Genomic DNA, 12,172 nt, shown 5'->3' with positions numbered 1-12,172 from the left:
TCCTCCACTGCTCTACATGCATCCCTCGTCGTTCACGAAGCGGCCCAAGCCTGTCATCCGGCGCCCTGGCTTGAGCTCGCACCATGTTGTTATGAGTTCCCGTGCCTTCCCCGCGCTCTGTCCGTACCCCGAATCTCCCACCTTCCGCCAACCAGGTCCCGTACTACGACCACAAACAAACCGCGAAGCTCTGCGCGCGCACGAATTTCTCTTCGTATCCAGACCGGCGTCCGTTGTCCAAATACACCCCTTCAGCCTCCTCAGCGCTTCAGCTCCCCTCGCCAACTTCATTGTGTATTTCCTTCATCAAACTTCACGACTGCACACCTCCGTCGTCTTCGCCGCCACTCTCGCTGTCCTCCAATGCTTACAAGCACGCTTCCCAGCCGCACGAGGGTCGTCAGGCCATCGACTAATCGCCGCCCTCAAGGGGTTCGAGTCTAACGATATCTCAAGTACGTTAGACCGTATCTTATGTATGTACGTCCTCCCATCATCAATGCCATAACTCACGCCTTCCATCCCATACACCACCGTGTCTGCGCCAACATCCATGTGCACCAACATGACACAGCCGCTTTGCCACAGAGGCATATCCCTTGTCCCATTCCTGGGCACGCGGGTGCGACGCCGTATAGCGCAGGGTCCTCGCACAGTTCGCGCGGTCGTCGATGTCGACGTCACCATCCCCCGCATCGAGCACGCCCCTTCAAATCTGTTCGGCCACGAGGCCCCTCGAAGTTCTCTACTACCGGGTGCTGGGCGCGAAGATCGTCCACGATGTGGTCATCGACTCGTGGGCGCGCCTGGGTGAGTGTGACCTTCTGACTCCACGATGGCAGCCAAGTTGTCAATGCGCTCGTTGCACGGCCTCCGGCGAGCGTGACAGCTACTTCCGCCTCAATCCGATTGTTGTCGGATGTGGCGCCACGGTCAACGCTTACACCCGGCTCGCCCCAAGCGTGCTCATCCAGACAGCACGACGTACTACCCCTCGCACACGTCCTCGCACAACGGACCGCCACGCACAGTACAACCACGCGGAACTCCCGCAGCCGAAGTGGTACCTTGAAGCGTTCGTCGCGGACCCGCGCACATGCCCTGGTTCGTCGCCCTCCTCCCCGGGCTCGCGCCGAAAGGCAACCTCGACGTGCTCGAGCGCGTCATCATCAGGTTGTCCTCCGATTTTAACGTCGTTTCAAACTAGGGACATGCATACACGCCGCGCACGCACTCCGCGAGCAACGCCGCGATCGCTGCGCCGGACTCGCCTAGCTACGTGCTGAACCCTCACCGGCACATTTGCTCGTCGGGCTCCCCGCCTTGTCACCCACCGCCCCAGCCCGCAAATGTGTTGATCGCACAAGGCATGTAGCATGTCCACGGAGAGACGGGTGACCGGGACACCGAACATTCAGATAAGTTTTCATTGACGAATCAGTATTGTAGAATGTGGGATTAGATCATGAATCAATGGCTGCTTTCCGTGTGTCCAATCTGTGTGTGTGTGAACAGCAGGGGAAGCCACACGGCATCATACTAATCGTCGGGATCCAGTCGAAAATATCATTATTGGCTACCTACATGTACAGATATCCAACACACCCACTCAAACATGTCAAATTATACCTCATCCACCCAATAAGCGGCCAGAAGGAAGGAGATAGTGTCTGTAAACTGCGGTGAGTTGGAACAGTGGCAGTATTTTCGCATATATCGGCTTATCAATATTTTACCCCTCAATAGGGATTTGGGTTTTTCCTGATGTAGCTCGCAGCGGACGTCGGTTCGTCCTGGGGATACACGGGTCTGCGGAGTGAGCATGGTTTCTCTCCGGTGCTGCTCGTGCGTACGCCTGCTTCAGTGGATTATCTTGCTGGACATATCTGAACGCAAACCCACCCCATTGACTTTATCTTCATCTGCATGTCACATGAGCGCACGACTTGCGGCGCGCTGAGCGTCAGGTTCTAGACGAAGTACCCCGTTCTTCCTTGTCTGATCGTCCACAAGAAACTGAACGTGAACTTCGGCGCAATGAATTCTCGCTTCCTGCGGAGTGGTGCATGGGATGGAGACTGTGTACTTCATCCAGCGCGCCGAGATACTTACATGCGCAAGACGGTGAGGAGAAAGGAGGACGGAGAAGTGGACGTCTTAGTGTATTCACTACTAGATTAAATAGAGTCAGGCTCGGACTAAATACCCAGCGGCAGCCTTGCCGCGGACCTGGATGGCGGTGTTCGGGGGGCGACGGTGGCCGGGGGGAGCACGGGTGGCGAGCCCCATCGAGCGCACGCCTGAGCCGCTACACTGCTGCAGCCTCCCACTGCAGCTCTGTGTCGGTCGCCTCGTCAACTCATCTCAGAGTCCTCCAAAAAGAATGGCCGTGTTGGAAAGACTTGAACCAGGAACGCTGCGCCATCTAGAGGACGACATACTGCTGCAAATCATTGATGAACTCCACTCGCCACTCACTGATCTTGCGTCCCTCGCGCAAACGTGCGTGTGGGTACGAAGCCTCTGCTTACCGACACTCTTCCGGGATGTCAAAGCGTCTTCAAAGGATCTGATACAGAGCCCTTCCTCCTTTATACCGGATCATCTTTGGCCATACGTTCGGTACGTCTCTTCCCCCGCTCAATGATCTGGGCTGCAGTTTTCACCACTTCGCGATCAGAACACTTTTCCTCCACGGGCCTTTCCGTAGGTTCAGGCCACATAGCGGCTACAAAGGCTACTACGGTGACGTGGTCGGATCAGAGCATATTCAAGACGCGTCCAGCCACGAGTGGCGCGTGGCGGACTTTCTGGCGATCGCTCTGCGGTCAATTCCTCGGCTAAACGCAGTGATTATCGGCATTCCCAACATGCTCCCCAATGGAATAGACGGTGAGAAGATCGGAGTTCCTCCGAAAGTCATCGAATCCATCCTGCGTATCCCCCAACTCCGCCATTTCGAGGTCATTGGCTCTCTTTATCATCCCTACGACCCCCCGTATTGGGACTGTCCGACGATCGTCGCCACGTTAACCACGTTCAAATCTAAGCCACTCCCTCTACGCCAAAACTCCAGGAGCAACGAACGCGAGGCAACTCTACTGCGACTGCTCGTCCCTCAACTGCGTTCGCGTATCCGCGTCCTTCATCTCCCCATGGAAGCTGTTCCCTTCTCCGAACTGTCGCAACACAATTGGCCATGTCTACGCGAGCTCGTCATCGAGGGAATGCACTACCAAGGGGGACCCCGACCTACATTCATTCTCGTTCTCGCACTGATGCCCGAGCTTCGACTTCTCCACCTCCGCGTCGTCCGCAGCCTGCTTACAATTGGAGTGAATACGAGAGATCGTATCATCTGGCCCGAGGACGTCTCCGCCGGAGCGATGCCGTGGCCGTTCCTCGAGGACCTTGTCGTCACTCAACCCCAGCCTGACGATCAGATATGGGCCCATCTCCCCTCGACGCTGCACACCCTCCGCCTGCGTACATGGCCTCATCCGCACAGCATAGACGCGCTCAATCCTGGAATTTACAAACACGGCAGAAACGACCTTCTCCGATGGTCTATGTACGTCCCCGTCGACGAACACGTCCTCCGCATCATCCGCGCGTGCGCCGCAACCGGAATCTCAACGCTCGAGCTGGAGTATATAATCACGGGAGACGGAAACGTCGAAGACGCGCTTCTCTGTGAAGTCGCGGAGCGCTTCCCTCGCCTCGAGCGGCTCACGATCTATCGTTACGACGACACGGTGGATTATGAAGGGCACGACAATACACCCGAGCCTCCGCGACCCTTGGTATGCCCACAGTCACTCTCCTGCGTTTATTTGAGCTCATAGCCGTCTGCAGCGTGACGTTGCTAAGGCGCTCGGGCGCAGCGGCTCGCTTCGCCATCTCCGTATCTTCCTCCACTGGATAGTGCTCGATCGGAGGCTCTGCGCCGAACTGTTCAGCGGTGCTGAGGAGAAAGTCGCGGCGGAGCTTTCCGCCGCGCTCGAGCTCACCCAGGACTGGAACGAGCTACTCCTCATCCGTATCCGTGCAGCGGCCTCAGTCTTCGCCCGTTTCATTCCGACTTTGGAGTCGGTGTGTCTTATGCCCTATGACGATGCCATTGTTTGGTATTTATTTACGGTAGTTCGTGGCGGTGAGCATGATGGAGAAGTTACACTTGTAGAGAAGTTAGAAGACGAGCTTTAGTTTTACAAAGCTCGTCATGGTTCGTGCGGCGCCCTTTGGACGTGAATAGATAAAGCGCATCGAAGTTAAATGAGGATCTCAATGCATACGACGTTGTTTGTATTAAAATTGTCCAGAAATCGAGCGTCGTCACGCGAGGATGAAGGGCAGATAAAGCAAAACGATCTGGGTAATGATTGTGATGAGGGACAGAGAGCGATGGCGGAACAAGGCACAACAAAAGATGCCATTTGGAGCGGGGAAAGGTGCGTCGCGTACGGCAAGGCCATCATTGCGCGCGGCGTTCGGTGAGAGCATTGGGTCTCCTGCATCTGGGCGGGGAGCAGCTGGTCGGTTCATATGTGAGTAAATATCGCTGCGGGAGGGAACTACACCAGATGGTGGATTTCTGTTCAACGCGTGTAGACACGGACTGCTCTACGCCTAGCCTGAAGCACTCGCATTAGCGTGACGACGCCTGGCAATCCTGTGACGAGTCCGTTGTGCAGATGGTTCCAGAAGAGAAACTCTCAGCGAGATGTCCACTCTTAAATGAGGCAAGCATCCAGCATCTGATGGCGGTAATATACAAGTACCCCGCGAGCACAAAAAATATGCTCATCCCCCGCGGTGCATGATATCGAATCCCCGACCGCCCGCAGATACACGACGCCTGGCAGGACGGCAATGCTGAGCACACCATAAACGGGTCCGAATCCAGAGTGTTCAACATATCTCAGGCATGGAAAGTGCCTGTTCTGGCTAAATCTTCGTAGTAGAAGCGAAATTACTCGTCGTAAGCAAAGGGCTCGTGAAGATCCGATATGGGAAAGCGCGAATGATACGCAATTTCGACGCATGTTGTTTGGAAGACACGGCGAGTGCGCGGGGGCGCGTGGGGCATGCGCTCACGCTGTTCGGTGCCCGTCGACGTCGCCGACGCGAGCCACTCCGTCGCGCTGAAGCCATCGGGGTCTCATTCACCGTCGCCGCGACCGACGCAGGGGTCGACGCAGAAGCCTCCCTAAAGCCAAAGAGGATCAAAGTCAGCGACACACGGTCTGGATCCACGTTGTGAGAATAGGGGTGCGGTGTGGTATGCGTGGGAGTGCAAACGAGGGGGCGGAATCTGCGGAACGGAGGGTATGTACTCGCGCCGAACTCGCAGAGCTGGGGGTTGGTATCGAGGACGCGATCGATGACATGGATGATGTTGTTGTCCGGCTGGTGGACTCGAAGGCGGCGTATAAATTCGCCGAAGAAAAGCGGGGTAGCGACGTCATGCTATTGGAACGGTCAGTGCACAGAACCTCAAGAGACTATGCACCACTCACCAATGGGCGCCCATGAGCGACGTTCGTCTTTGCCGGCTTGATATCCGAGTTCTAGAGCCCCGGTGGTATGCGCTGCAAATTCGGAAGACAGTCTCCATGACCGCGGCGGAGCTCCTCACCACGTGCCATACGTCCGGTCGGCGCTTGATTTGTTCTTCTGCGGTCAAGCCAGGGTGTTGGTGTTCCCGAAGACGTGGAGCGCGGCGTTGGGCACTACTCCAGGATACGGAGCACCTGCGCGACGCTCGAACGCAGGCGGGAACCGCCCGACCTTACTCCCGCGCCACCCGAGGTCAGCCAGTCGAAAACGGGCAGGGTGCGGGGCGTTAGCGGGAGATGTGACGCGGTCACCCACGACGGAACTTGGGACGAGGATGTATTAGAGATCTGGCCACGGGAACGTGGTGTGAGGAACATACGGCTGCAGCGCGTTCTCTACTGGGGTCTTGGAGCCTTGAGGCCATCGGCAGCAGCAAGTCCAAGCAGTTTCGAAGCGCAAAGAAGAGAGGAGCAGAAGTGCTTAGAATCCCAAGATGATCGGACATAACCTGAAAGTCATCGAGAGCAGGTCGGTGTTCGGGACTCGGGCGCCTCCGTTGCCAAAAGAGGCTCGCTACTGGACGTCACCGAGTCTGGCGCTGCTGAAGGACACGAAGCATACCCGCGGTGCTCAGAAACGTCGCTTCCATTTTGAGCTCCGTGCGAAGTTTCCCCAGGTCCGCGGTTGCGGCATTACAAGCGACTAGCGGAGGCAGGGAAAGCGAGTGAAGAGCCGGAGGCGACTCCGGCTGATCCTCCGCGGTGGGATTCGCAACGAAGAGCTCTTCGCGTCCCGGAAACGTGACCAAAATGGCTTGAGAGTGTCGCCTAGGAGCCAGCAGAATCTCCGGAGGTGTAGGACAAGGCATCTCTGCATGACTAGATGCCGTACGGTCAGCATAATATACGGGCCAATGGCGGTCTCCCGCGACGGCGCATTCTCGACAGGGAGTTCGAGCGTAATGATGGTTCCTCCGAGAGCCTGGACGACCTTCCATGTCAGCCCCTGTGATCGTCAAGATAAGGAGAACGTACAATTTTGCCCACGTATGCTTGAATTCGTCGTCGTTTGCGTATTTTCGGATGAAAGTCAGCCACTACAGCGCCGGGAACGTCGACGCAGTCTCCAGAAGGGCGCCTTTGCCGTCATGGCTGAGTATTCGGTAGGTCGGTCGTATGCCCTGCAACACCCTCCGACGATGTGGGACATCGTCATGAACGGGGTGAACGGCTAGTACTACACCAGATCGGCCTGCACTAGCTCGGAGACAAGCACAGGAGCGTGCAGATTCCGATACGGCCACGAGCGAAGCCGAAGCTCGAGTAGGCCGAGGGGTAGGTGTCCCCACAGCTGGTCGTGGTGGCGCGGCGTCGATCTGCAGGTGGCTCGTGGTGAGCCCCTACAGCGTGTGAAGTGGTGGAGATGCGTACGGGCCAGATGGGGAGACGAGGCTTCAACCGAGAGAGTATCGTGAGCGAGGAAGGTTTGGCCACGTGGAACTGAACAGGCGTGCTTAATAGAGCTGAGAGGAAAATAGTGACTGGATCCAACGAAATGCCAAGGATGTACTCGTCAGCGTCCAGTAATAGCTGGAGCAGCACTTCGCTGCTAACGCACCACTGCCCGCCCATCCACAACAGCTATCTGAAAGCTGCATAGAGCGGTGGAAATACGTTTAAAACTAAGGTACCTCCACTTAATTTCGACCATGAGCTTTAAGGCACCGTTCGCTTGTCGTCCAATCGATGGATGGTAGCCAGAATATGGTGGGGCACCAATGTAGACGTAGCCGCCGCCGAGGCCCAAGTTGGAGATGGCCTGGATGCTGGTCACGGAGTGACGCCGTCGGTCTGCCGTGCCGTGCAATGCATGTGGGGAAGCAGAGAGCGATGGTAGGCCGAGAATGCTGCAGGGCAGTGAGGGGGTTGCTTAGTACATGACGTGCAAAGCGTACTGAGGGTAGCGTAGAAGATCTTAGCACCGACAGCGATGACTGGGATTGGCATGAGCGCGTAAGTCAGGACAGCAGCGTTGAGGGGCACTCACACTGCAGTAGAGAGCATGCAAACGACGGCGGACACGCGCGGGAGGCGCGTGAACGCGCTTGGGGATGTGCGTGGACTCCACATCATGCCCGGTTCCCCAGAGCTCAATTTCCCAGGAATGAGATGTGGAAGGGACATGATTGACGGGGACAGTTGAGAAAGACGTACCTGCACCGTGCCCGACGCCCGACACCATGACGCGTCAGTTGTGTCACGTGTGATCCGACTTTCCCAGGCCCAGGCTGCCACATAGACGCCTTTACGAGTCCAACTTCGACTCGCGACCTTCAAAGCTCTCCCCGTGAAAGCCGTGCATACCACGGCCTCGATGCGAGTCCACGAGGATTATAAGGCGGCTCACCAGTCAGAGAGGCTGGTCGTCCTCGCCTTGCGCTCCAGGCTCGAGTTCTTCGACTTCTCGAGGTGGGTGCTTCTTTGAGTCGACTCCCATTTCCTTCCATGGTGCTTCTGTCGTGTGTATTCAGAGCACGGAGCCGCCGACTGGGAGTTCACAGAAATAAAGAAGGAGCATGAGAGCATCTTCTTGTTATTCAAGTCAACACCGTCTTGGTGTCTCGAAGCGCGCACCTCAGAATCCCGATTGCGAACTTATGCGGCAGCATGGACCACATGCTAATAGCGTCGTTTTATGCAATAAATCGGTGGTAGTTTGAAGGCATGTTCAATTTCAAGATCCCGTCGCCGACTCCTATAGCTCATCGTCCTCCAGGGATCTCGGAAGAGGCCGCCTTGCTCGAGGTGAACTGGTGGAAGCCGAAGAGCATAGCCTTGAAACGGGGAAATGCTGGTTAGTATAGGAATTGGCGCACGACAAGTACCTCATATTCAGCCACATCACGCGTCGAAATGCGTTATAGCTCAACCGTTGACGCAGCGCCACTGGTAAGACGTCCTAAGTACAGTGTGCACACGAATTCGGCCCTCGACGATCCAACCATACTGTACGTCTACCTTCGCAGATTTTTGATGTAACACTCATTATCGCCTCTTTTTCCAAAAAAATACTGCGATAATACTTTGGTCCAGCGGTTAGATAGAGTGAACTGTCAAGTACGAATGTGAGGCTCTCCGCCGCTGGTTCATCACCGTCACCATGTGAGATCCCTGCTGCTCCGAGGTAGATCTCCTCTGCTAAAAGCACCGTCTGCAAGTCCACGCATGCCGCTGGCCTCCGACCGACCTCCCCAGCCCGTGCCCAACCGTGCCGTGCACCCGGAATTCGCCGCGTTCTACACGCCCCCGCTGCTCTCCCCTGACGCGGACTGGGACGCCGTGCGCGCGCGATTCTGGAAAGCAGCTCTGCTCTGGCGCACTGGGGCCTGCTCATCGCTTGACACACGCAATGCGATGTGTCTCTTCAGCTGCTCGCTGCACATACGTGCGCAGTAAATCGGGTTGCAGTGCCCGCGCGACTCCCGCAGAAGCACGAAGGTGCAGGGAGATCGGAGAAGCTGTAGCGGGAGCTGTGGAGGGGCGCTGTTTTTTTTTACCAACGTACGAAGACGCGGAGGGGTCGTGCCTCGAATCTGGTGGTCTGCGCGTGCACGGTGCCAACCTCGGTAGATACACATTGTCGGATATCTCATCATTGTAATAGTACATTCGAACTCGTTGATCCAACTATCCTACAAAGTGAACTGGAGCTAATACTGCCGTTCCACGATCCTCACTCCGTAATGTTATGGTTCCACGGCGTCATTTCCTTCATCCGAATGAAAGGCGCACTGCCTTGACCAGTATGAAGGCCAATGATCATTGTCTTGAAGAATTGCTGGTGGTTCGAGATCATTGCTTTCAGCAAAGGTTCCCATTCGATTCAATGAAAGACGTACAATTCCGAAAAGCCCTGCATCCTCTCCTGTTCCAAATCCATGTCTAGGAATGGCCTTGAAGTAATCCTCCGTCGGCCAGATGACGCCTTCCTTCGTGTGTTCATGCCAGAGGGCGTGTTCACCGTGACTGACCACTTCGACCTCCGGGGCGCCATCTCGACCTTGGAAGTAGTACCGAACGCGGATGTTGTTTCTGGCGGTGTTAACGGTGGATTTTACTGTATATGCCGGCTTCAGGGAATTCAGAGCATCCTTTACGAGCTCCTTGTTAGTGCTGATACCCGAAGCAAGTGCTGACAGCATGTCAGTCGGCAGCATAGACGTGGAAGAACCTGGGATTTTCCAGTGTCAATTATTTGCTGTAAATCTATATCAAACGCCAAAACGTACCAGTGTCTAACGCAACATGAACAGGCCGACGACTGTTGTGAACAGCAGAGACAAGCTTCTCCCAGGTATTGTCCTCGCGAAGTACTTCTATTGCAATCTCCATGAGAATTGCCACCCACTTTCCATATCCCCATGTTGGTGAGCCAGTGTCGACATGTAGACTCTGGAACGAGTCCAGAATGGTAGGGTCCATTAGGTGAGTTGTCCTGTCAGGGAGTGGCCAATCGGGCATGACTAGGACTCTGCCATGATGACGTCCATGAGCTCTATATTTGGCTGCAAAGATATGACCGAGAACGTACGAGCGTCCAGTTCCACTTATCTTTCCCGTGCAGACAAAGTACATTCCCACACCCTGAGCCTGGAGTAGATTCAGTGAGTGGGCCGTATGTATGTGATAACATGATTGCATACTCCAGTAGATAAGCCTTGACTGAGCTTGTTCCTGATCATGGACAGGAAGGATGGCGGTGCCGATTTATTCTAGTGGTATTTCAGTTTCAGCGACAAAGGAACAGCAAAGTTTCATCCATACTCACATCATTCAACGGAATATTGTTCACAGAAAAGTTTGGCTGAAAGCTGGAACCAAGTGGTGTTAGTTGGATCAACACATAAACTAGAGGATTCAACCAACTCCATGTATGAGAGCCCTAGTATTCCAGTATACGGCTCTTCAGTCAAAGGTTCCGTGCGGGCAACCCCAATGCCGAAAAAACTGCTTATGGGCTCTTCTCTGGTGATATCAAGTGTGGATTGATTGAAATCGAAGAGTTTCACCCTTGCGATCCATTTCTTCCAAAAGGATCTGTCCTTTTCGAGGTATATCACTATATATGTGCTCAATTGGTTGCAGGAACAGATTAAAAGCAATTACGAAAACGTACAAGTAGTATTGTTGTCAAAAAACCTAGCCATATATTGGATAGTTTCTGCCTGAATATTGAGGTTCCCATGTTCATCGATCCATGGGTGCTCGATGGGGCAGTGAGCTTTGGGGATGAGGCTGGGCCAATGTCGTATTGTGCTTTCATCTTCTGGACGCTTGCCCATAGTAAGAAGACAGTAGCGGTTTCCCAAGACGAAACTGTGGGGGGGAGTCAGTATAGAACAATCTGTAGGCATATTTACCCGCCTGTTAGGAGATCCTGAATATTATGAACATAGTGAGCACATAATACTTGAAGTGGTCAGTAAACCAGTGGACTGCCCACTCACCAGTGTCAATGAGCACTTCAGTGAGTACTTCTTTCTTGGAGTAACTTGTCGAATTGATTTTCTATAAGAAGTGATTCGCAATGGTGCAGAGAAAACTAATAATATATGTCAACGCACCAATGACGTTGTATACAAAGGGCCTGAAATAGTAGTGTTAGAATTATACAATGGCGACATGTGTTGCGTATGCGTACATCTATTGCCCCAAAGATTAGCGGCGTTGACTCCCATCCCTGTAGAAAAAGACCCGAGTGGAGTGTAAGGAGTCACTGATGCACTTCCGGGGACGTTGGCATAGCTAGCATGTGGTGTCGAAGAGGTCGCGTGTGCTGGGAGGTGCGTAGCCTGGCGGGATGGCCGACGAGATGGATCAGCATTTGTAGGGACAACTTGAGGGCTTGAGCTTGCACGAATGTGATTCTGGTTAGACATCTGGTAAATGACTTCCTGAGACGCAACTGAGTTGATGCTCGTGATATGAGTTATCTGGAAAAAGAAAGCAGCATGAGAGACTGAAGATACTAACAATTACAGACATACCATGGAGGCTTGTTGCTCTGTCTTGCGCTCCAAATTCCCTCTGAACAATTTCACGGGTGCCTCGCTTCCTTGTGAAAGTTCTTCTTTTATTGAATTCGTATTGCCAGTGCGATTGCATGAAGTACTCAAAAATAGATCATATGACAGCTGGAGAAAGTGTATTGTCACCAAATGTACACCCAGTGTTATTTTCGGTCTCACTCACCAGCGACTTCGCGTCTTCATCCTGTGTGTCGGATTTGCAGGTGAGGTTCATTATAATGACCCATTTGGGTTCATTATGGTGGGCCATCGTAAGGAACACTGGCGTTCAGTAGTTGGATGCGTATGAGAGTGTGGTGAGTTAATGAGGAGAATGCGGGGCAGATGCTACGACACAGCAGAGGGATGGGGGCGTTTTTATACTCGAGATAACGGCTTCTGACGACGAAAACAGCATGGTGCCATGAACAGATACGGTATGAGACAAATACATTCACAGATGTGGAAACCATACACACATTGCCGCAATTGGCACAATCTGGCTGCACACAACTACATGTGCTTCTCTTCTTCCGTCATTCTCTT

At 54.1% G+C, this 12,172-nt stretch overlaps 4 protein-coding genes across 4 annotated transcripts; 2 read left to right on the top strand and 2 right to left on the bottom strand.

The window, feature by feature from the left end:
* Positions 1 to 158: 158 nt before the first annotated feature.
* BXZ73DRAFT_33781 (uncharacterized protein) lies at positions 159 to 418 on the top strand (the record flags this gene model as incomplete). Its single annotated transcript, XM_048017836.1, has 2 exons — positions 159 to 235; positions 256 to 418. Coding segments are annotated over 2 exons (240 nt in total), but the record flags the coding sequence as incomplete, so codon positions are not given.
* Positions 419 to 2,383: 1,965 nt separating this feature from the next.
* Positions 2,384 to 3,845, top strand: BXZ73DRAFT_55601 (uncharacterized protein; the record flags this gene model as incomplete). Its single annotated transcript, XM_048021372.1, has 2 exons — positions 2,384 to 2,622; positions 2,681 to 3,845. 2 exons carry the CDS (start codon positions 2,384 to 2,386, stop codon positions 3,843 to 3,845), a joined length of 1,404 nt encoding a protein of 467 aa, XP_047872130.1.
* A 1,837-nt stretch (positions 3,846 to 5,682) lies between these two features.
* Positions 5,683 to 7,742, bottom strand: BXZ73DRAFT_81978 (uncharacterized protein; the record flags this gene model as incomplete). The annotated part of the gene is made up of 7 exons (XM_048023618.1): positions 5,683 to 5,881; positions 5,939 to 5,972; positions 6,181 to 6,437; positions 6,594 to 6,655; positions 7,177 to 7,210; positions 7,250 to 7,465; positions 7,606 to 7,742. 7 exons carry the CDS (start codon positions 7,740 to 7,742, stop codon positions 5,683 to 5,685), a joined length of 939 nt encoding a protein of 312 aa, XP_047872129.1.
* Positions 7,743 to 9,291: 1,549 nt separating this feature from the next.
* Positions 9,292 to 11,897, bottom strand: BXZ73DRAFT_81977 (uncharacterized protein; the record flags this gene model as incomplete). Its single annotated transcript, XM_048023617.1, has 13 exons — positions 9,292 to 9,396; positions 9,458 to 9,789; positions 9,848 to 10,089; positions 10,150 to 10,208; positions 10,262 to 10,330; positions 10,387 to 10,429; positions 10,485 to 10,677; positions 10,735 to 10,995; positions 11,066 to 11,126; positions 11,183 to 11,205; positions 11,260 to 11,551; positions 11,606 to 11,752; positions 11,811 to 11,897. 13 exons carry the CDS (start codon positions 11,895 to 11,897, stop codon positions 9,292 to 9,294), a joined length of 1,914 nt encoding a protein of 637 aa, XP_047872128.1.
* Positions 11,898 to 12,172: the final 275 nt, after the last annotated feature.

Source organism: Epithele typhae, assembly GCF_022376455.1.
Source record: "Epithele typhae strain CBS 203.58 chromosome Unknown BXZ73scaffold_97, whole genome shotgun sequence".
Lineage (NCBI taxonomy): Eukaryota > Fungi > Basidiomycota > Agaricomycetes > Polyporales > Epitheliaceae > Epithele > Epithele typhae.
Note: the sequence above shows the minus strand (reverse complement) of the source record. Positions and strands in the feature narration are given on the sequence as shown.